At 60.9% G+C, this 20,767-nt stretch overlaps 2 protein-coding genes across 11 annotated transcripts; one reads left to right on the forward strand and one right to left on the reverse strand.

Moving 5' to 3' along the window:
* Positions 1-192: 192 nt before the first annotated feature.
* On the reverse strand, positions 193-8,831 carry ODAD3 (outer dynein arm docking complex subunit 3). 3 transcript variants are annotated; one of them, XM_084884671.1, is made up of 13 exons: positions 8,382-8,828; positions 6,132-6,253; positions 5,927-6,004; positions 4,302-4,472; positions 4,092-4,193; positions 3,872-3,997; positions 3,555-3,677; positions 3,197-3,349; positions 2,140-2,300; positions 1,841-2,054; positions 1,215-1,376; positions 749-833; positions 193-607 (listed from the first exon to the last, which is right to left on the reverse strand). In XM_084884671.1, the coding sequence occupies exons 1-13, from the start codon at positions 8,608-8,610 to the stop codon at positions 489-491; spliced, it is 1,845 nt and encodes a 614-aa protein (XP_084740797.1). In that variant the 5' UTR covers positions 8,611-8,828; the 3' UTR covers positions 193-488. The 3 variants fall into 3 exon arrangements, with proteins under 3 accessions (XP_084740797.1, XP_084740799.1, XP_084740798.1); XM_084884673.1 differs by lacking the exon at positions 1,841-2,054 and having other exon boundaries at positions 8,382-8,829; XM_084884672.1 differs by lacking the exon at positions 1,841-2,054 and having other exon boundaries at positions 493-833; positions 8,382-8,831.
* Positions 8,832-9,175: 344 nt separating this feature from the next.
* Positions 9,176-20,491, forward strand: PRKCSH (PRKCSH beta subunit of glucosidase II). 8 transcript variants are annotated; one of them, XM_084885955.1, is made up of 20 exons: positions 9,182-9,277; positions 9,602-9,741; positions 9,950-10,066; positions 10,817-10,912; positions 11,004-11,061; positions 12,139-12,256; positions 13,399-13,528; positions 15,423-15,507; positions 16,188-16,266; positions 16,898-16,984; positions 17,243-17,428; positions 17,499-17,592; positions 17,932-18,001; positions 18,218-18,307; positions 18,447-18,524; positions 18,893-18,992; positions 19,092-19,241; positions 19,454-19,466; positions 19,498-19,525; positions 19,701-20,491. In XM_084885955.1, the coding sequence occupies exons 2-17, from the start codon at positions 9,666-9,668 to the stop codon at positions 19,236-19,238; spliced, it is 1,611 nt and encodes a 536-aa protein (XP_084742081.1). In that variant the 5' UTR covers positions 9,182-9,277; positions 9,602-9,665; the 3' UTR covers positions 19,239-19,241; positions 19,454-19,466; positions 19,498-19,525; positions 19,701-20,491. The 8 variants fall into 8 exon arrangements, with proteins under 8 accessions (XP_084742079.1, XP_084742077.1, XP_084742081.1 ...); XM_084885952.1 differs by lacking the exons at positions 19,454-19,466; positions 19,498-19,525 and adding an exon at positions 19,349-19,376 and having other exon boundaries at positions 19,092-19,255; XM_084885954.1 differs by lacking the exons at positions 19,454-19,466; positions 19,498-19,525 and adding an exon at positions 19,336-19,376.
* The last annotated feature ends 276 nt before the right edge of the window (positions 20,492-20,767 follow it).

A 20,767-nucleotide genomic window follows, 5' to 3' on the forward strand; every position in this document is an offset into this window, starting at 1 on the left:
CCCGCGGGGCGAGGCCGGGTTCTCCCCGCAGGTGTGTGGGCTGGGCCCGGAGGAAGGCCCTCTCGGGGGCCCCTCGCCGTGGCCGGTGCGGGGAGCTCAGTGCACGGCGGGCGGGGCAGGCTGTGCCCCAGGTGGGGAGTCCCCGGTCCCCAGCGGAGGGCTGGTCCTCCCAGGTGGGGGCGACTCTCCGGAGGCCCCCCTCTGTGTTCCCGGCTGACGGGAGGGGCAGGGCTGTGGCCCCCGGTTTGGGACCAGCTGTCTTTGGGGAGGTGCCGGGTCAAGGAGAGGCCAATACCCAGGAGGCTGGTCGGTGACATTTATTTGTGATTCCGAGGCCGGCGGGCCGCCGGATATTTATTCCGGGCGCCGAGGCCGGCTCGCTCTGTCCGGCCGCTCAGCCCTCGAAGGACCCCGGGGCCGGGGGGCTGGGCGCCGAGGGCTCGGAGCTCCCAGAGGCCGGGAGAGGCCAGGAGGGCGCGAGGGCGAGTCTAGGACTTCCGAGGGCTTTTGCGCTTCTTGCTGCGAGAATCGATCAGTTTCTGGGAGCGGATCTTGAGGCCCGCGCGAGACACCAGGTCATTGTCGTCGTCCTCGGTTTCCTCCTCGTCTGGGGGGGAGTGGGGGCGGGGATCCAGGTTCCCATCCCTGCTCAGATCTCCGCAGCCTTTACACCCCACTCACCTCGGCCTTGTCGAGCCTCGGAGGACCTCCCACAGCCCCACGCCCTCCCTCTCCCCACCGGACTGACCAAAGAACTTGTCCGCGGCGCTGGCCAGGGGGAAGGTGATGCGGGTGTTGTGCGGGGGCAGCTTTCCCTCCAGGTTGGCGTAGAACTGGGAGGAGGGGGGCGGGAGAGAAGACTGTGGGTGGGGCAGGGGCCACAGGGCAATCCTGTGCCCCCTCCTTCCCACCCATCCCAGGATAGACCCGCTTCCAAACAGCCCCTCCGCCAACTGTGGCCCAGCTGTGGCCTTCGTTCTCCCCTCGCACCCTGACGCCCAGTCCCACCTCCTGGTCCTCCCGCCAGGCCCGCCCCTGGTCCCTGGGGCCCCGCCCCTTGGCGTCCTGAGGCTCCACCCCTGACACCCCACTCATCCCTGCCCTCTGACCTCCCAGTCCCATTTCTAATGAGCGGCCTTCTCCAGGTCTCCCACGGATTGCCGTAGCTCCCTGAAGTCTGTCCCCCCTCCCTCCTCCCCCCAACCCCTGGGTACCTCGCGGTTCGCGATGTGGCGCAGCATCTCCGGAATTTCCTGGCTGTCGAATTGCGCCTGCAGCGACAGCAGCTTCTCCTCCACCAGGCCCAGCAGCTTGGGCATATAGTCACTGGCCTTGCGATCCAGCTCTTTCTCAGCAGAGCCCCCGGCCTCCTGCGGCTGCGGGAGAGGAGCTGCGTCAGTCGGGAGGGGTAGGGCCTCGGGCAGATTCCACCAGGGAGGGGCTTTTGCTTCCAGGGGTCGAGTTGGAAGGTGAGGGGCCACCCACAGGGGTGGCGCTGCTGTCCAGGGCCTTGGACAAGGGGTGGGGGATCTTCTTTTGAGGGGAGGGGATTACCAGAGAGAAGCCATTGCGAGGATGACCTGGAGAAATGGTACTTTGCTGCAGACAAGGGTGGGGCTTCTGTCTCAGGGTGCTCCGGCATTGCAGCCAGGTCGCTGAGGTTTTGGGTTGGGGGACAAAGTGGGACTTTTCTCTGGTGGTGGGTCTTGAGGCAGCACAGGGACTCTGAAGTCTTGGGCCACTTAAGGGAGTTACCCCAGGAACGTGGGGTAGGGGCTCCCTTCTAAGTGGGCTTCTGATGGGGGGGTCCTTCCAATGGGGCTATGGGGCGGACACCCACCTGAGGGGCTAAGTCCTGGGTGGCGCTGGGTAGGTCTTTCTCAGAGACCTGGCTGTCCAGTGTGAGGTGGTTCAGCTTGCCCGCCAGTTCCTCCATGCCCTCCCTCACAACCTGCATCGCCCGCGTGGCCTGATCCAGCTGGGCCTGGGCCTCAGCCTTCCGCTGCTGCTCTGCATTGAGGCTACTCTGCAACTCAGTCTGCAGCCTCTGTTCACTGCAGGGAGTGGGGAGAGAGCTGTGGGAGTGCAGAGGACCCCGTGCCCCCCCCCCCCCCCCCGCCTCTGGCACTGGGGCCTCACCTCACTAGCATGGTCTCCCCTGAGTACTTGTGTTCTTCGAGCTCCTGATGCAGCTGCTGCTTCTCTTGCTTCAGTCCCTGCAGCAGCTCCGCGTTCTCATTCTTGAGCATCTCCAACTGCGTGAAGGTGTCGCTCTGCGCCAGGAACCGCCGCACCACCGCCTAGGGCCACCGACCCAGTCAGAGCGAGGGCCTGGGCAGGCCCCGCTGCCACCCTCCTCCTCAACCCCGGGGCAAGAACAGGTGGCTGAGCTGACAGCTTCCGCACAGTGAAGCGTGCTGACTCTGCATAGGACTCAGGGCTGCCTCACAGGTGGGTAGCCTGGGACAAATAATATTTGCTGAGCCTTTCCCCCTCTGTATCAGGAATTTGAATCAGCCAAAAATCCGCGTGTGAGGCAGGGTAGCAGTGCCCATAGCTGCTTTCCAAAATCAAGGTGCCTACAACATTCTGGGCAAGCGGTGGGGGCGGGGGGGGGTAGATCTCGCCCTATCCCAGGAGGAAATACTGGCCCGCTGTGGGAACAATCCTGCCACCAGGCCAATTTCTGAAAAGACAGCTGGCCACAGTGCCTCAGGTGACATCACAGATCCAAGTGCCGGACCCCTGGGGGTCATCCCGTGGGGAGAATAGAGGGTGGGGGAGTGCCCAAACGGGGGGAAACAGACTGGGGTCCAGCAGGATCACTGTTTGCCAGCAGGGAACATAGGGTCTTAGGAAATTTCAAGGAAGACATTGCAAAGAGGGATGCCCAGGGGTCTGGCTTGCCCAGGGCTAAGGTGGCACTGGGCAGTTTGCTAGGCCCTCGGCCATGTTACAGCTGATGACACAGGAGAGACAAAACTCCCAGCTTTCACAGGGCCTCCAGAACCAGGAAGTCAGCGTAAGCCTGACAGAAGGAGAGGAAGCGGTGAGTACAGACAGTTTGCATAGGTGCTGTGGTAAGGGGCAGCAGAGAGACGGAGCGGTAGCTGGAGGAAGAAGGGTTGGCCTTTAAGAGAGCACGTTTGCGTGCTGAGGTGTTGATCCAGGGCACAGGGCTGCAGGCAGCACTCACGTGCGCTTCGGCCACGCCGGTGGCGTCCTTGACCTTGCCGAAGAGCATCTCCATCTGGTACATGCTCCAGCGCATCTCCAGCTCCTCCTCCTTGGCCTTCCGGTTGTCCTGGGTCGTATCATCGGACTGCAGCAGCACGTGCTCCCGCTGGGTCTGCTCCAGGTTGAGGTCAGGTCCAGGGTCAGGTTGTGGACAAGGGCTTAGGACAGAGGCCAAGAAAGGGTATCTGGACACGGGTCAGGGAATAGGTGGGCCAGTCTGGGGGTCCAGGGAAAACCTGAGCTCAGGTGAGGACAGCCAAGCAGGGATCAGGAGCGCGGGACAGGGCCGGGGTCCCGGCACCCCCGGGTGCACCCACCTTGCGCTCCATGCGCTCGTTCTGCAGTTTCCTCTCCTCCGCCAGTTTCTTGAACTCGCTCACGTAGTGCTCGCGGTTCTTGCGCTCTCGGAACACAGTCTCCTCCAGATACTGCAGCTGGCTCTGGAGGCAGGCAGGGGAACAGCAGGACCAGTTGGCATCTACCATGGCTCAGGGTCAGAGCCACAGGCCCGACTGGACCAGGTTGCAAGGCCTGAGAGACAAACAGGAAGGGCTCCGGGACAGCTGGGGTTCAGATTCTGGGGCCAGGAGACCGTGTGTGTGGGTAGGATTCCCAGGGACCAGTGAGCTGGCACCTTGGCAACGTTCCGGGTGTTGAGTGCCTCCTGGTTCACCACGCGCAGCTCCTCCAGTTCACGTTTCATCCTCACCGCCTCAGCCTCCATGAAGTCCACACGGTTCTCGAAGTGAAGGCTCTCTCCCTGAATGTGAGGAGTGGGGCAGCCTGTGACCACTGTCCCCGGCCAGGCTGGCCCTCCCACTGGCCTCCCCGTCCCCAGCCATTCTGGTCCCTACCTGGAGATAGGCCTTGAGCTGCAGGTACACATGGGTGATGTGTTCCGCCTCCTCCGCCTTCATCCGAGCCTTCTCCAGGCGGTTCTCCAGGTTCCGCAGGGTCTAGCGGGAGACAAGGCCGGGCTGAGTCCCCTCCTGGGGGTCCCCCCTGGATCAAGAGCCCCTTTGCAGCCGTCCACCTCCCAGCCCTCCACACCTCCATGGCCGCACCTTAGCCATCTCAGTGTTGCTATCATGCACCTCCGCCATCTCCTTCTCACGTAGGCTGTGCTGCAGCTGGAGCTCCTCCAGCCGCTTCTGCCGCAATCCCAGCTGGTGCCGGAGAGCGTTCCGTTGCTTCACCTTCTCACTCAGCTGGTGGTCCAGGTACTCCAGGGCCTGCTGGAGGGAGGGGAGCGAGAGCAGGGGTCTGAACCCCGCCTAGCCCCTCCTCCAGCGCTTCCTTCCGTCTTTTGGTTCCCATCCTCTCTCCTGTCTCTGAGCAGCGTCTGACCCTCCTCCTGCAGGTGTTCTACTGTGGTGGCTTCCAGAAGCCCATCCCCTGGTTTTCCACCCCCCTCCCTGCTTGCCCCTTGATTGTCTCCTTTGCCTTTGGCGAGACAGCCCCAGGCTCCTCTCTATGTCTGCGCCCACCCCCATCATGATCTCTCATCCAGACTCAGGGTTTTAAAGGCCACTTGTGCACCGGAGACACCCAAATTTACCCTCCCCGAAATTCAGGCTCATGTATCCACACCTACACTGCCTTCCAGCTGTGTCCACAGGCGCTCAAAACCACTGCGACCCATTTGGGCACTTGATCTTTCTCCAAACCTGCCCTTCTCAGTCTTCCCATCTCAGCTCATGGTGCTCTATCCTTCCTTCCAAGTGCTCAAGTCCAAAACTCTGTCACCCCCACTTCTTTTTCTCTCCCGTGTATGTTCAATTTGTTAGCCGTTACCTGCTCTATTTCAAAGGTTGCCCCGAGATTCTTTTTTTATTATTATTTAATATATTTTATTGATTTTTACAGAGGAAGGGAGAGGGACAGAGAGTTAGAAACTCTCTATCGAGAGAGAAACAATGATCAGCTGCCTCCTGCATACCCTCCCTGGGGATGTGCCCGCAACCAGGTACATGCCCTTGACCGGAATCGAACCCGGGATCTTTCAGTCCGCAGGCCGACGCTCTACCCACTGTGCCAAACCAGTTTTGGTGCTCCCGAGATTCTTGCTTCCTGTTTCCAGCTTTCACCCTAGTGCATCTAACACCATCTTTCACCAAAATGACTTCCTCCTGGCTTCCACTCTTGCTCTCTCTCAGTCCTTCTCCACTTACCTGAGCCTTAGCATATAAAACCCCCCTCTCTTCATCATGGGCTGATGTCAGATTCGCTCCTGCTGACCCCCCTCCTCCCATGTTCCCCTCCCTCCCTCCCATCTAGCCACACTGGCCTCCAACACTCACACTTGTTCCTGCCCCAGGGACTTCGCCTTGTTGTTCCCTCTGCCTGCCCCCAACCCCCATCATCTCCTGCCTGGACCGTTCTCAGCTCAAGCATCACATCAGAAAGGAGGGGTCTTTGCTGACTCCCACCCCCCAGTCAAAAGTGCAAATCCCCGTCCCAGTGGGAACTTGGTCAGTTTGTTTTTTTTTTCCACTGCATGATCAACAATACCTAATACCAAGCCAGGCACATGGTTGAGAGGTGATAAAAATTAACTGTGTGAATAAATGAGTGGCGGAGGGTGGGGAGACAGGACTAGAGAGGGCGGGGAGGAGGGAGGGAGTGCAGTGGGGAAGGGACCCAGGCTGGGAAGGAAGGAGACTGTCAGTGGAGTAGGGGTGGGGCAAACCTGGCCTGTCCTGTTCTTCAGGTATGGCTTTTCCGACTTCCATTCCCGAATCACTGCCTGGACCACTTTCTCTTCTCCCTGCAAGGAGGGGAGCCCAGTCACCACTTACCCAGGCCACCTGGACCTGAGGCAGTGCCCTGTGCTGGGAGTGCTGGGAGTGCTGGTGCTGCCCCTGGGACCGCTCCTCCCACTGCTGAACCCTCACCTGGAGCAGGTCCCTCAGCCGTAGCTGCAGCACCCTGTTCTCCTCATGTAGGTGGTTGATGGTTTCCTGATTCTTCTTGATGTTCCACTGGCTGCTCTCATAAAAGGCCTTCCGATCACTCTCTGGGGTCAAGTGATGTGGGCAGGTACAAGCAGAGCATCATGGGGGTGGGAAAGACTTCCCAGAGGGATAGCCTTTTTGTAGTCATCAATTTAATGTTATAACAATATTTTGTTTAGAGCATTTATTATGTGTTGGATCCTGAACTAAGAACTTTGCAGATATAAAATATAGTATGCCAATAGGTATCCATATCAAACCCATCTTATAGATGAGAAGACTGAGGCTCAGGCTTATTAGATTGTTCAAGATCACAAACAGTCTGACTCTTGACCTTCAACCACTCTGCAAGATTCCCCCTATCCTATATAATAATCCGATATAATAAAAGGGTAACATGCAAATTGACCCTAACGGGGAACAGACCAGGAATGACTGGTCACTATGACGTGCACTGACCACCAGGGAGCAGAAGCTCAATGCAGGAGCTTTGGTGGTTGGTGTGTTTCCATTGGGGGAACGCCACTCAGCCAGAAGCCGGCTCATGGCTGGCCAGCACAGCAGCGGTGGTGGGTGCCTCTCCACCTCCATGGCAGCGCTAAGGGTGTCTGACTAACGACTTAGGCCTGCCGTTAGTTGGACATTTCCCAAGGGGGCTCCCAAACCTCCACAGGCATGTCTGACTGACAGCTTAGGCCTGATCCCCTGGGAAGCAGGCCTAAGCCAGCAGGTGGACATCCCCCGAGGGGTGTCGGGCTGCAAGAAGGTGCAGGCTGGGCTGAGGGACCCTGCCCCGCACCAAGTGCATGAATTTTCGTGCACTGGGCCTCTGGTTAATAATAAAACAATAATGGTTTACACCAGGTTTTTCCAACCTCAGCATGACTGACACTTGGGATGTGCAGTTATTTACTGTAGTGAGTTGCCCTGTGCATTTTGGGATGTTGAACAGCATCCCCAACCTCCACCCTCTAGATACCAGCAGCATCTTCCCACCCCTAATTATGTGACAACCAAAAATGTCTTTAGCGCTGGCCAGTTAGCTTAGATGGTTAGAGCATTGTCCTAATACACCAAGGATGTGGGTTTGATCCTCAGGGCACATTTAAGAATCAACCAATGGCCAGTGGATAGAGCGTCGGCCTGCGGACTGAAGGGTCCTGGGTTTGATTCCGGTCAAGGGTATGTACCTTGGTTGCGGGCACATCCCCAGTCGGGAGTGTGCAGGAGGCAGCTGATCGATGTCTCTCTCTCTCATTGATGTTTCTAACTCTATCCCTCTCCCTTCCTCTCTGTAAAAATCAATAAAATATATATTTTAAAAAAAGAATCAACCAACGAATACATAAATAAGTGGAACAACAAATCAGTGTGATATCTCTCTCTCTCTCAAGATAAATAATCAACTATAAAAGCCTCCAGACTTTGCCAAATGCCCCCTGGGGAGCAAAATGAACCTCATCCATTGAGAACCACTGGTTTGCAACTTATAGTGTGCTACCATGTGCCACTGCTCTAAGCACTTAACACATTTCAACTACCTATGGTGTTGTACTGTTATCCCCATTTTACAAATAGAGAAACTGAGAGCAATTAGGTTACTCTTAGTGCCCAAGATCAAACCATTAGTATATGCAGAGCCAGGATTTGAGCCCAGAATGTCTGTCTCTAGAATCTATGTTTTTCACCACTCCATACATGAGAGTTGAAATTACACAAAAGTATGAAATACAATCCAGTTGACTCCCGAGTCCAGGAAAAGCTTTTTCTTTCGTTAATCTTCACTCAAGGAAATTTTTCCCCCCCATTGGTTTTTAGAGAGAGTGGAAAGAAGGGGGAGAGGCAGAGAGAGAGAAATATGTGAGAGAGACACATCAACTGGTTGCCTCCCCCAAATGCACTGACCCAGGCTGGGGACCCAGCCTGCAACTGAGGTATATACGGTACATGCTCTTGACTGAAATCAAATCCCAGACTCATCAGTCCAGTCGGAGGGCCTATGCTCTATCCACTGAGCCAAAGCTGCCAGGGCCAGGAGTTTAATGAGAAGAGTTTTTATGAGTTTTTGCCACCTGAACTGATCACCTGGATGAATGCTGGTGAAGCACCCTTGTCACACCACTCCTGGTCAGAGGGCTGAGTGGACATTGCCGACTAGGGACCATTTTATGCCCTTTGGAGTCATCTTACCTAATACTTGTATCTTCCTTTGTAACTCAGCCATCTGAACTTGGATAGCGGCCTTCCCATGGGTGGGTCCCTTGAAATGGACTGGAGGCCAGGCCTGTCCGGGGACCTTGACTCTAGGGTGGCCTTTGGTCTGATCTTGAGTGCCCTTGGCCTTGGAAGAAGTCGGAATCTGGTCCGGAGGAGGCACCGTGGCACTGGTGGCGGCCAGCCAGCACAGGGGAGACGTCATGATTGGGTTGGGGACAAAGGCAGGTCCAAGGGGCTGGGGGGGCGACTAGGAATCGCCTCTGTCCGGAATCCGTCAGTTCGGGTTTCTCCGGCTCAGAGAAAGCACTTTCCTACCGTTTGGCTGGGCCTAGCAGCATCTCCCAATTGCTAGGTAACCTCCTCCCCTCCTCCCTTTCCGCTCCCATGGAAACCGTCCGCGTTCCGCACCGCTGCTCTCATTGGCTGGCGCTGTGGAGGGGCGGGCCCAGCAGGGGGCACCGCCATAGGGTGGGGGAGGGTTCTTTAAGAGTCACGTGGTTGCCTTTTTTTCCCCCTCCTCCTCCCGCCTCCAACCCACAGGATGTTCGCCGGCGTTTTTTCAGGAACTTTCTTTGGCGATGGCAGAACCTGCCACTCCCAAGATGGAGGCACCTTGCGCCGCCATTAAGCGCAAACCTCCAGAACTATTCCCTCTAAGGCTTCGTAGTCCTATCCAAGATGGCCGCCCGGGTTCCGGCGCCTCGTGTGCCACTCCAAACATGGCGTCCCCTAGCCGCCGTCTTGGCGCTCAGCGCGATACCGGAAGTGACGCACGACACACTTCCGCTCTTTCCCTTTTCACGCTGGAGGAACTGTTGGCTGCTGGGCTAGGGGGGCGCGGTGGATATTGACCTTTGCCCTTGCTCCATGTAAGTGATGAGTTAGCGGGCGGGAGGGAACCCCAATTTCCTACTGAGGTAGCCTGAGGGTGTGCGTCGGGGAAGGGGGAGGCTGTTTGCTCCCTCGGCCCATTGGCGGGAATTGGTTAGTCCACTCTCCCCCCCTCCATAGGGAGCGGAGGTTTTGAGGTCCCACCATTGATTCGGGCCCGGTCGGAAAGGTATCTTCCGATATCTTTTCCCATGAGCCCCCGGCCCGGAAGCGATGGAGGAACCCAATTGGCTGGAGAAAGAGGTGCCTTCCTTCGGCTGGAAGTAGCCCTCGGCCGCTGACCTGCAGCTCCTCTCTTGCAGCGCGTCTCCCCGCAGCCCGCCTCCTCCCACCGACCCCGTTTCCGGCCTCCGAGCCTCTGGCGAGATGTTGCTGCTGGTGCTGCTGCTCCCCGCGTGCTGGGCCGTGGAGGTCCGGCGGCCTCGGGGCGTCTCCCTCACCAGTGAGTCTGCCGCTGGATGTGGTGGGGGGTGTGGAAGGGGGTAGGCTGGGGCTCCGCCGGGAGGCATTTACAGCCTTTGGCCTCAGTTTCCCTGCCTCTGGGTTTAGGGGAAGGTGGCAGTGCTCAGCCAGTGGATGGAAGCAGAGGTGCCATTAGATTGAGAGGCCTCTTCCCTGCCCTGGGCTGAGTCTCTTGCTCACCTCCCCAGACCATCACTTCTACGATGAGTCCAAGCCTTTCACGTGCCTGGATGGCTCGGTCACCATCCCTTTTGATCAGGTCAACGACGACTACTGTGACTGCAAGGATGGCTCGGATGAGCCAGGTGAGTTTTTCTCCATCCACCCATTCACTCGTTGCACGTGTACTGAGCACCGGGGCAACGCCAGGTCCTGTGTGGTGACGAAGAGAGTACTGCTCCCTGTTGACTTAATGGGGAAAGCTGGCACAGAAGCAATTGGTCCTTGGTTTGGTGATGAGAGCCACAGGCACTGCTGGAGCTCAGAGAGGCCCCTACCCAATCCGAGGTCTCAGTGCCCGGAGGTGGGAGGGGCCAGCGCCCGGAGGTGGGAGAGAAGGCGGGGCCTGTGGGCAGACAGAGGCAGGTGAAGGCGAGGGAGGGAGCAGCTGGTGGGCCTGTTCTGAGGGTCTTGGTGGAGAGAGTCAGGAGGGGGCATGAGAGAATTTAGTTTCAGGCCTTGAGTGTGCAGCTGCCCCTCTGTCCCTCATGCAGTACTGGTCTGCCTTTCTTTTCTTTTTCTTTTTCTTTTTTTTAATATATTTTATTGATTTTGTACAGAGAGGAAGGGAGAGATAAAGAGCCAGAAACATCGATGAGAGAGAGTCATCGATCAGCTGCCTCTTGCACACCCCCCACTGGGGATATGCCTGCAACCAAGGTACATGCCCTTGACCGGAATTGAACCCGGGACCCTTCAGTCCACGGGCCGACGCTCTATCCACTGAGCCAAACCGGTTTCGGCTGGTCTGCCTTTCTTGAGCTCTGTTGGGTGGATGTGATGGGTTAAGGCCTGAGCACTCTGAAAACTCCCCTCCCTCTTCCTTCTTCCCCAAGGCACGGCTGCCTGTCCTAACGGCAGCTTCCACTGCACCAACACTGGCTACAAGCCCCTGTACATCTCCTCCAGATGGGTCAACGACGGAGTCTGTGGTACATGAGGTCCCACCGGGGGTGGGGAAGGAGAGGAGGGTGGAGGAGGAGGCGCTGCCAAGTCTGATGGTGCCCCCTCCTGTGCCCTAAGACTGCTGCGACGGGACGGACGAGTACAATAGTGGGACCGTCTGTGAGAATTCTTGCAGGTATGTGGGTGCCCCCCGCCAGCCCCCAGGATCTTGCCTTGCCTTGCCGGGTGAAGCAGGCCCCCTCTCTTTTCTGTGTTTGAGCATGGAGTGCTCAGTCTGTGCCAGGTGCCCTGTGAGGGCTCCCTCTGGCAGGGAAGGAGGTGCATCATTTGCATGTTCAACAGGTCAAGAAGCTCAAGGTTAGAAGGAAAATGGCTTTTTAAAAATATATATATTTTTTATTGATTTTCTTTACAGAGAGGAAGAGAGAGGGACAGAGAGTTAGAAACATTGATGAGAGAGAATCATCGATCAGCTGCCTCTTGCACACCCCCTACTGGGGATGTGACTGCAACCAAGGTACATGCCCTTGACCGGAATCGAACCTGAGACCTTTCAGTCGGCAGGCCTATGCTCTATCCACTGAGCCAAACCGGTTTCGGCGGAAAATGACTTTTTCAGGGTCACGTAGCTAGGAGATAGCAGAGCTGCTACTCAAACCCAGGACAGTCTAACTTGAGACTCCATGCTTTTAATTGCTACACTGGAGCAGGACCTGAAAACTGAAGTGACAGGCAGGTCATGTAAATGCCAGAAGCAGGCTGAGCATGAGACTTTAGAGTGGTGGGGATTGTGGCATCTGAAGGGACAGCTGCCCTCGACTCCTGTCAGTTGAGGGCAGGTGATGAGGGCCTGATTGGTTTTTCAACGAAGCCGAACACTTATGTGTATAAACTCTTCTGATGGAAGATCTTTTATTGAAGCAGAGGGTTGATTACACACAACATGCTTACCGGCCAGATTGTCCGGGAGTCTGTGACTTCTGTGCTTTTCTCTCCTTTCTCTCTTGGGAGCCAACTTCAGCCTCACATCCCAGCACTCCCTACTCCCTGTGCTGACCCTGAGGGTGGGCGAACCCTGTCCGCTGCCCCTCCTCCCAAGGACAAGGATTTGGGGCTCCGAGGAGGGAGTCTGGGGAGTGGAGGAGGGGGGTTCTCTCTCTTGCCTTTCCCAACACGGTGGCGGCGGGTGGGGAGAGCAGATCTGAAGGGTCCTAAGTGGCCCCTGGCGGTGCCTGTGTGTCCCTCGCCCCAGAGAGAAGGGCCGCAAGGAGAGAGAGACGTTGCAGCAGATCGCCGAGATTACCCGCGAGGGCTTCCGCCTGAAGAAGATCCTCATCGAGGACTGGAAGAAGGCTCGGGAGGAGAAGCAGGTGAGGGCGCGGGGCTGGCCAGAGCCCGGGGACGTGGGCAGGCGAGGCGGGGCTTGGCCTCCCTACGAGAGGGGCCCTCGGGCCAGTTACTGCCTGTGCCTCGGCTCACTCATCGTCCACTTGGCACTGAGTTATTGGGCAGGTCATTCCAGGTCCACAGTGGTCAGCAAAGGCGTGGCACGCTGCCCCCAGAACAGGAGGGGTGCCTCTGCACCCCCGGGCTGTGGTTCTGTCATCTGTAGGATGAGGCTGATAACTGTGTGACTGGGGAGGACTTAAGACTGTGGCAGTCAGCAGCAGCTGGGTTAGTTCAGTAGGGTGTGTGCTTTTGGGGGCCAGAGGAGGGTGTACCCCCAAGTGTGTGCTCCCCTCCTGCCCTCCCCTGTAGGCCTGGTCCTCCCCAACTGCCCTCCCCTGCAGGTCTGGGCCCTCCCCCAGGCCCTCCCCCAACTACCTCCCTTGTTGGCCTGATCCCCCCCCAACTGCCCTCTTCTGCTGGCCTGATCACCCCTAACTGTCCTCCCCTGCAGGCCATCTTGTGGCGGCCATCTTGTGTCCACATGGTGGCAGCCATCTTTGACCACATGGGGGCAGTCATATTGTGTCTTGGAGTGACTGTCAATTTGCATATCACTTTTATTAGATAGGATGTTAAAATAGCAATAGGGCCCTGGCCAGTGTGCTCAGTGGTTAGATCTTTGGTCCATGCAGCGAAGTGCTATGGGTCCGATTCCTGGGTTGTGGGTTTGATTCCCAGCTGCAGTCAGGGCGCACTTGGGAGGCAACCAGTTGCAGTGTCTCTCTTACTTCACATTTCCCTCTCCTCCTTCCCTCCCTTTCACTTGTTCTAAAAATCAATGGAAAAAATACGTTTGGGTGAGGATTAACAAAAAAATAAAATAAAAAAAGAGCAGTGGGGCAGGTGGAGCTGGAGAGGCAGCAGGGCCTGGTCACACGGGGCCTGGAACTGCTTTCAGGTGTTCGGGCTTCTCTTCGGTGGGCTGCGGGGGACCAGGCGGGTGTGAGCTCTGGGAAGGCCCTGCGGTTGTCCATGGAGTAGAGGCGGGAGGTAGCAGTCTGTGAGGAAGAGGAAGAAAGCAGATCAGAAGGAAGAGCTGGCCCCTTGCCTCCTCCCCACCCAGCAAAAGCTCACCGAGCTACAGACCGGGAAGAGGTCCCTGGAGGCCCAGGTGGAGACGCTGCGGACGGCGAAGGAGGAGGCCGAGAAGCCCGAGAAGGAGGCCAAAGACCGGCACCAGAAGCAGTGGGAAGGTATGCCAGGGTGGCAGGGGAGCCGGGCCCAGGAGCCTTGCCCCTCACCGTTGGTCTGTTTTTCCTGCTCTTTCTCGGTCACGGTGCCTCAGTCCCCACCTGCCTCGTTATCTTCGACTGTGCGTTGGCCATTGGATTTGGCGGTCCTTTACAGGAGGGATTTGTAGCCTAGGATGCAGAGTCCCCCAGATAGAAGGGACTTTTCTTCCTGCCAGTCAGGTGGGATTCCCAAATCCAAATTCAGGCTGGGTGCTTTCCCGTCCAGCCTCTCCCCCGAGGGCGTAGCCCCATGGCGGTGTGGTAACCCCATGGCGGCCACAGTGGAGTGTGTGCTGTGGTGCTCCCCACTTGGACTTTGATTTCCATCTCCTTGGCCCACAAGTTCTCATCAAGACAGACACATCCAGAACGGGCAAGTCCTTTTGGGAAAAGTCAGCCTCCGCATCTCTCACCCTTCCAGGCGCTTCGCGGCCCTGGCATTGCCTGCCGCCTTGGTTGGTTTTAAGATGTTTTATGCTGTGCTCAGCATTTTCTTGCTGTTGGCCGGTCCCGTCACCATGCCGGGAAATTGGAAGCCTCGGTCCTTGTTCTCAGTCGGCTCCGTGGGGACACCTTGGGAGCAGCTAGGAGGGGCGGTGGGACAGAAACCCTCCAGGCTGGTCGAAGGGCCAGGCATGGCTGGGAGATTTGGAGGTGCGGCTCCGCTGTTCCTACGGCTGGTAGCCAGGAGCTGGCAGCCCCCCAAGCTGTTGATGTCTCCTGTCTCTCTGGGCGTCTGCTGCGCTATTCCTCGCCCCCCTCTCTCTGCCCTGATTTATCATAATCAATAATTCAGTAGTTTATCTGACAAGTATCTGCCGAGTGCCTGCTGTGTGCCAGGCTCAGCCCGGGTGCCAGCACTGCAGCACTGAACAGGAGGAGAAGCCGCTGCTGCAGGGGCAGGTGCACAGGCCCGAGGCACCGCCGTGTGGGTTTTTAAGGAGCAGCAGGCAGCCATGTGGCTGGAGGGAGAGACGGCCTGAGGGGCCATGGAGAGGACTTGGCTTTCACCCCAAATCAGGGGAGCGCTCCTACAGAGGCTCCTGCCCGAATCCCAGCGGCTTGTTGGGTGGGGACACCTCAGGGACCCCCTTCCTTCTCCCCTCCTCCGTGGGGGCCGTGGCCACCCCCACGCTCTGGCTCCCAGTCATCGCCTCTTCCTGGCCTTTGGCTGACACCTTCCTCCACTTGGAAGCACGCTCAGCCCTCCACCGCCCGGCCGCCTTCCCCTCGAGTGCCGGGAAGCCGGGCAGCTCCCTCCCGCCGGACGGAACCTGGCGTCCTTGACTCTGTCTGGGCTTCCTGTTCTTACGGCTGTGCTCCGTCTGCTCTCTTCCTCCGCCACCTCCCGGAAGCCCTGCTCCCGCGGCGGGCTTCCTGCCCTTTCCTGCGGCCCACACTCCTGCTTGGGGCCGCGACCTGGTGCCTCTTCGGGGCTGGACCTGGCCTCTGCCCTCTTCTCTGGTTCCTCACCCGCAACCCAGCAGTCCTGGAGTAACTGCCCCTAGAGGTCTCAGGGCCCGGACTCACCTGGTCACACTCCCACCCCAGCCTCCATTCCCCCCCGCCCCCTCCTTCATGGGGAGAGAGAGCCTGGTGGGGCGTTTGGGTGTCTATCATGGGGCCTCCCAGACATGGCAAACCTTGGCCTGGTCCCAGCCGCCCCCTGCGTGGTCTCTGCAGCCCTGCCTGTTCAGATCCACGTCCCAGGCCTGCCCCCACAGCGGCCTGGCTCAGGGCCAGGCCCAGCGCAGGGCCAGGCACACAGTCAGCCGCCTGGGGTGTTGGGGGAGGGCAGGTTTGGGGTGGGGGAGCCAGTGGGCAGAATGGAGGCTGACAGCTGGCCCTTCCACAGAGCAGCAGGCCGCCCTCAAGGCCCAGCGGGAGCAGGAGCTGGCGGCCAGTGCCTTCCAGGAGCTGGACGACAACATGGACGGCGCGTGAGTGTCCCCCTGCCCGGGCCTCGGCCCAGCCCCACCTCCCGGCCACGGGCCTGAGCTGGCCCCGAGCGCTCTGGTAGCCTTCGCTCACTCGTGTGTGCGATGGTCCAGAACAGAACAGACAGGTGGTCGTGGAGATGAGGGGAACTGACCCCCAAGGAGCTGAGGGAGGGGACGAGGGCTCCCACTGTCCAGGCCTACCCTGTGCTCAAAGGCGGACCCTCTGGGCCCCGGCTGTGCCCCGACCCCAGACAGTGGCTCCGTGGAGGCTGGGCTGTCGGGAGCCAGGAGGCTGGGCGGGCACCCGGGGAGGACCAGGGGAGCAGATGGCGGGTGAGCCGCCCCGGTGGGGAGTGGTGACGGTGCCTGGGCTCTCGTGGGCGTGGGCCCCTGGGTGGAGGGCACCGGGCAGAGGGCAGTTTGGAGGTGCTGGGTGCTGAGGGTGTAGGGAATGGCTGCTGCTGGTGGTGAGGAGAGGTCTCGGGAGACACTGTCCAAGTGTCTCTCAATCCCACCTCTGTCTCTGTCCCTCCTCTGAGCCTCTTCAGTGTGGTAGAGACTAAAGGAAGGGATGGGAAGCAGGGGGGATCCCAGGGGTCGGGGCTGGAGGGGGCCCCAACCCTAGAGCTCACCTCCAACTTCCCGCTGCTCACCTGGCGGTCTCTGCCTGTGCCCCGCAGGGTCTCCGTGGCCGAGCTGCAGACTCACCCAGAGCTGGACACAGATGGGGACGGGGTGCTGTCCGAAGGGGAAGCCCAGGTGCCCGCCCTGCCCTTGGCCTGGGACTCCGAGCGGGGGCTGCCTCACGTGACGCGAGGGCCAGGGGCCGAGGGCCCGCTGGCTGGGGCTGCCCCCACGGAAAGCTCCCCGTGGCCCGGCCGGGCCTCGTGTGGGAGCCAGCAAGGCAGCACCAGCGTCACTTCTCCTCCCTTTGGAGCCTGGTCACATGGTGCCCGGGCGTCTGGTTCGGTCAGAGCCAGCTTCCCCCTCCCGCGGCCCCGCTGGCCCCACGTGTGTGCAGCCAGATTGCCCTCCTCACACACGTGCCTTCGGCTCTGCAGTGTGGACCCTGCTCCTCCGTCCCCTGTCCATCCCTGTCCCTGCTGGGTCCCTTCCTGGCCCTCCTCGGCGTCCGAGGCATGGCCATCCTGCTGCCCGTGCTCCTGCCCTCTCCTCCCTCCCCCTCCCCTGGTGATGGCTCCTCCTCCTGCCGGCCTGTGCTGCCCCCTTCTGGTGGCTGCAATCACTCATTCTGGCCCAGGCATGGCCTTGGCAGTCGGCTTGCCCACACCTGGCCCTGCAGCCTGAGGTTCCCCTTTGTAAGTGGCTGGGGCACAGGAGGGGCTCTGAAGCCCCCCCCCATCTTGATACCATCTCAACACACGCACAGACCCTGCTCGGGGGAGACACGCAGATGGACCCTGCCTCCTTCCACGACCGGGTCTGGGCTGCCATCAGGGACAAGTACAGCTCCGAGGTCAGTGGGGGAGGGGCTGCGGCCCCGTCCTCGCCCTCCCTCCCCAGCCCCCTGATGCCACACAAAGGAACTGCCTCCGGTTCTGGCACTGGGCCACCGTAGCCAGCTGGCCACCCAACCCCCTCCCAGCTGTCTCCCTCCCCGGGCCCCTTAGGAGGCACTGCGGCCACTCTTGGGCAGTGGTGTGAGTGCGGAGCCTGCCCCGGGGGTGGAGGGAGAACCCCAAGTCCCAGCACCAAGCACCCTGCACACCCACAGGCTCTTCCCACCGACCCGCCAGCACCTTCTGTGCCTGAGCAAACGGAGCCCAAGGAGGAGCAGCCCCCAGGACCCTCACAGCCCGAGGAAGAGGAGGAGGAGGAGGAGGAGCCAGAAGGAGAGCCGGAGGAAGAGGAGGAGGAAGAGGAGGAGGAGGACTTCCAGGTGCAGGGGGAGCAGCCCAAGGTGTGTGTGTCGGGGAGAAGGGGGTGGGGCCTAGAGGCAGGGCCACTCGCTGACCTTGCCCCTTCCCCAGGAGGCCCCGCCCCCCCTCGCGCCCCCCCAGCCAGCCAGCCCCACGGAGGACAAGATGCCGCCCTACGACGGGCAGACGCAGGCCCTGATTGACGGTGAGCGCCCCCTGGCACTGCCACACCCGCCCCCATCGCAGTCACCTACAGGCACCGAAGAGCCAGGCCTGCCAGCCCAGGACCCCGCTGCCTCCGCACCGGGTGCTGCTTGCTTGTGCCACCCTCATAGATGGGGGGAGCCCTGGCCCTGATTCCTTGGGAGCCACGAGCCTGGGCAGCGGGGTGGGGTCTGCAGCTGGCGAGACCCGCAGGGCCTTCTGGCGCCGTCTTCCCCAGAGCTGCCTGGGGGCGGGAAGCAGGCGGGTCCCGCCATCCCTCCCCCTCCCCCTCCCCCTGGGCTTGGGGAGGGCCCTGACCTTGCCCACTCTGCCCCACCAGCTGCCCAGGAGGCCCGCACCAAGTTCGAGGAGGCCGAGCGGTCCTTGAAGGACATGGAGGAGGCCATCAAGTATGAGCGAGGGTGGCTCCCCAGAGGCGGTGACGATGGGGTTGCCTAGGCAACTGCTGCTCCTGCTGCCAGGCTGGGTGGCTCCTGAGGGGGGTCCCCAGGCGGCAGGGAGCCGGAGCCCAGCCCACACGGCCCTCCGTTCGTCACGGGGATCCCAGCAGCGTCCTGAGTCAGCGGGGGCACCGACTGCCCTTCACCACTTGGCCTTCCCTGCAGGAACCTGGAGCAGGAGATTTCCTTCGATTTCGGCCCCGAGGGGGAGTTTGCCTACCTGTACAGACAGTGCTACGAGCTCTCCACCAGCGAGTGCGTCCCCCCACCGCCCCGCGGCGGGCCGGCGGGCGGGCGGGCCTGGGGGCCTGAGCCTGAGCAAGGCCACGGGGTGACTGGCCTGTGCCACCCTCCCCCGCCCGCGTGCCCCGCCCACCAGTCCGTCCTTCCACAGGTATATCTACCGGCTCTGTCCCTTCAAGCACGTCTCCCAGCAGCCCAAGCACGGCGGCGGCTCTCCCACCAGCCTCGGGTGAGTGGCTTAGGCCGAGCCCCTTCCCCTCGGCACCCCAAACCCCTGCCGGCCGGCACCCCAAACCGCTGCCGGCCGGCACCCCAAACCCCTGCCGGCCGGTACCCCAAACCCCTGCCGGCCGGCACCCCAAACCCCTGCCGGCCGGCACCCCAAACCCCTGCCGGCCGGCACCCCAAACCCCTGCCGGCCGGCACCCCAAACCGCTGCCGGCCGGCACCCCAAACCCCTGCCGGCCGGCACCCCAAACCCCTGCCGGCCGGCACCCCAAACCCCTGCCGGCCGGCACCCCAAACCCCTGCTGGCCGGACCCTGCCGGCCGGCACCCCAAACCGCTGCCGGCCGCCTCAGCACCCGCCCTCCCGCAGCACCTGGGGCTCGTGGGCCGGCCCCGAGCACGACAAGTTCAGCTCCATGAAGTACGAGCAGGGCACGGGCTGCTGGCAGGGCCCCAGCCGCTCCACCACCGTGAGTGGGGAGCTCGGGGAGGCGGCGGGCGGGCGGGCGGGCGGGCGGGGGACCCAGGCCCGGCCAGCCGCCCGAGCCCCCCGCCCGCCCGCCGCCCAGGTGCGCCTGCTGTGCGGGAAGGAGACCACGGTGACCAGCACCACGGAGCCCAGCCGCTGTGAGTACCTCATGGAGCTGACGACGCCCGCCGCCTGCCAGGAGCCGCCCCCCGAGCCGCCCGCCGACGGCGACCACGACGAGCTCTAGCCCCGCCCACCGCCCAGGTGGGCAGGGAGGGGACCGCCTGCCGCCCAGGTGGGCAGGGAGGGGACCGCCTGCCGCCCAGGTGGGCAGGGAGGGGACTGCCCGCCGCCCAGGTGGGCAGGGAGGGGTCCGCCCGCCCAGGTGGGCAGGGAGGGGTCTGCCCTCCACCCAGGTGGGCAGGGAGGGGTCTGCCCGCCCAGGTGGGCAGGGAGGGGACTGCCCGCCGCCCAGGTGGGCAGGGAGGGGTCTGCCCTCCACCCAGGTGGGCAGGGAGGGGTCCGCCCGCCCAGGTGGGCAGGGAGGGGTCTGCCCTCCACCCAGGTGGGCAGGGAGGGGTCCACCCGCCGCCCGGGTGGGCAGGGAGGGGTCTGCCGCCTGGGCGGGGCGGGGGGTCTGAGGAAGACAGGCCTGGGTTGGCACCACCTCTCCCCACTTGTGTTCCATCATCTCTTTCTCTGGCCCCAGAACCTCAAGGCATGGAACCAGCCTCAGTGGTGCCACCTGCCTGCCTGTCTGGACGGAGGCCTGCCCCTCTGAGTCCGTGCCCTCCCCCCAGGCAGGAACCGTGAGGGGCCCCCTGCCCTGCTCTTGGGGGGTCAGGCTGGGCAGAGCCATTTGCCCAGGCCTCAGGGGGCCTCCAAAATGGACTAAAGTGCACCCTCCCGGGCCATAGCCTGGTGACTCACTGCCACTCTCCCGTCATCCCCCTGTGCCCCCACCCCCACATCCCCACCCCTGCCCGTGGTGTCTGCCTCCCCTGCTGGTGGCGACAGTTTATAGACTGTGACCTTGAAACAATAAATGACATCCCACCCACGTGCGTCTCCTTTGCTTTGGGCCGAGGGTGGGCACAGGGCAAAGGCAGGCCACACTGGCTGCAGGCCCTTCGGCTGGCACCACAGGGCGGCCTCTCAGAGCCTGAGTCACGGAGTGTGCCCGAGATGCACACACACACACACACACACACACACACACACACACACACGGCACTTCCGGCACCGAGGGATGATGGGCGTGCCCATCGCGTTTCTCCTGAGCTCCTCCCTCCTCCGAGCATCTGGGCCGAGGAGCTGAGCTGAGACCCAGGCCCGAGCCGGACACTCACCGCGCCGCCCTCCGGCACAGACACCACCACGGCTGTAAGATTCTGAACTTTTATTTTCTGGCATGAAAAGTACAAATAATTAAACAATTCCATGTAAAAGTCTGTTACCGCGGCCAGGCCTGTAATCCGGTAATAAATAGTCTAAATGCAACGCAAAGTGTTGTTTTTTTGTCTTTTTTTTTTTTTTTTTTTCTTTGCAGTTCTTTATCATCTCCAACATATGGACTCTGTCATGATGCGAAACCTTCGAATAAATAACAGGATGAAGGGAGGGCTTGAGGGGCTGAGCCCCCTCCCCACGGGCCCTGCCCCTGCCTCCAGGGACAGGGAAGACCCCGGCCCCTCCCCTGGGCAGGCCTCCCGCAGGGGCCCGGCTGGCTGGGCCGAGTTCTGTGTTTTAGGAAAAGAAGTGCACTCCCGGTCGGGG

Source organism: Pipistrellus hanaki (assembly GCF_964339955.1).
Source record: "Pipistrellus hanaki genome assembly, chromosome: 5".
In the NCBI taxonomy this organism is placed as follows: Eukaryota; Metazoa; Chordata; class Mammalia; order Chiroptera; family Vespertilionidae; genus Pipistrellus; species Pipistrellus hanaki.

Coding starts and splice junctions, on each gene's coding strand:
- ODAD3 (XM_084884671.1), bottom strand. CDS start 8,610: ATGACGTCTCCCCTGTGCTGGCTGGCCGCCACCAGTGCCACGGTGCCT. Junction 6,254..8,381: donor AAGGAAGATACAAGTATTAG/GTAAGATGACTC, acceptor ACTTGACCCCAG/AGAGTGATCGGAAGGCCTTT. Junction 3,998..4,091: donor AGCTCAAGGCCTATCTCCAG/GTAGGGACCAGA, acceptor CCTCACATTCAG/GGAGAGAGCCTTCACTTCGA.
- PRKCSH (XM_084885953.1), top strand. CDS start 9,666: ATGTTGCTGCTGGTGCTGCTGCTCCCCGCGTGCTGGGCCGTGGAGGTC. Junction 16,985..17,242: donor GGGACAAGTACAGCTCCGAG/GTCAGTGGGGGA, acceptor GCACACCCACAG/GCTCTTCCCACCGACCCGCC. Junction 17,429..17,498: donor TGCAGGGGGAGCAGCCCAAG/GTGTGTGTGTCG, acceptor CCCCTTCCCCAG/GAGGCCCCGCCCCCCCTCGC.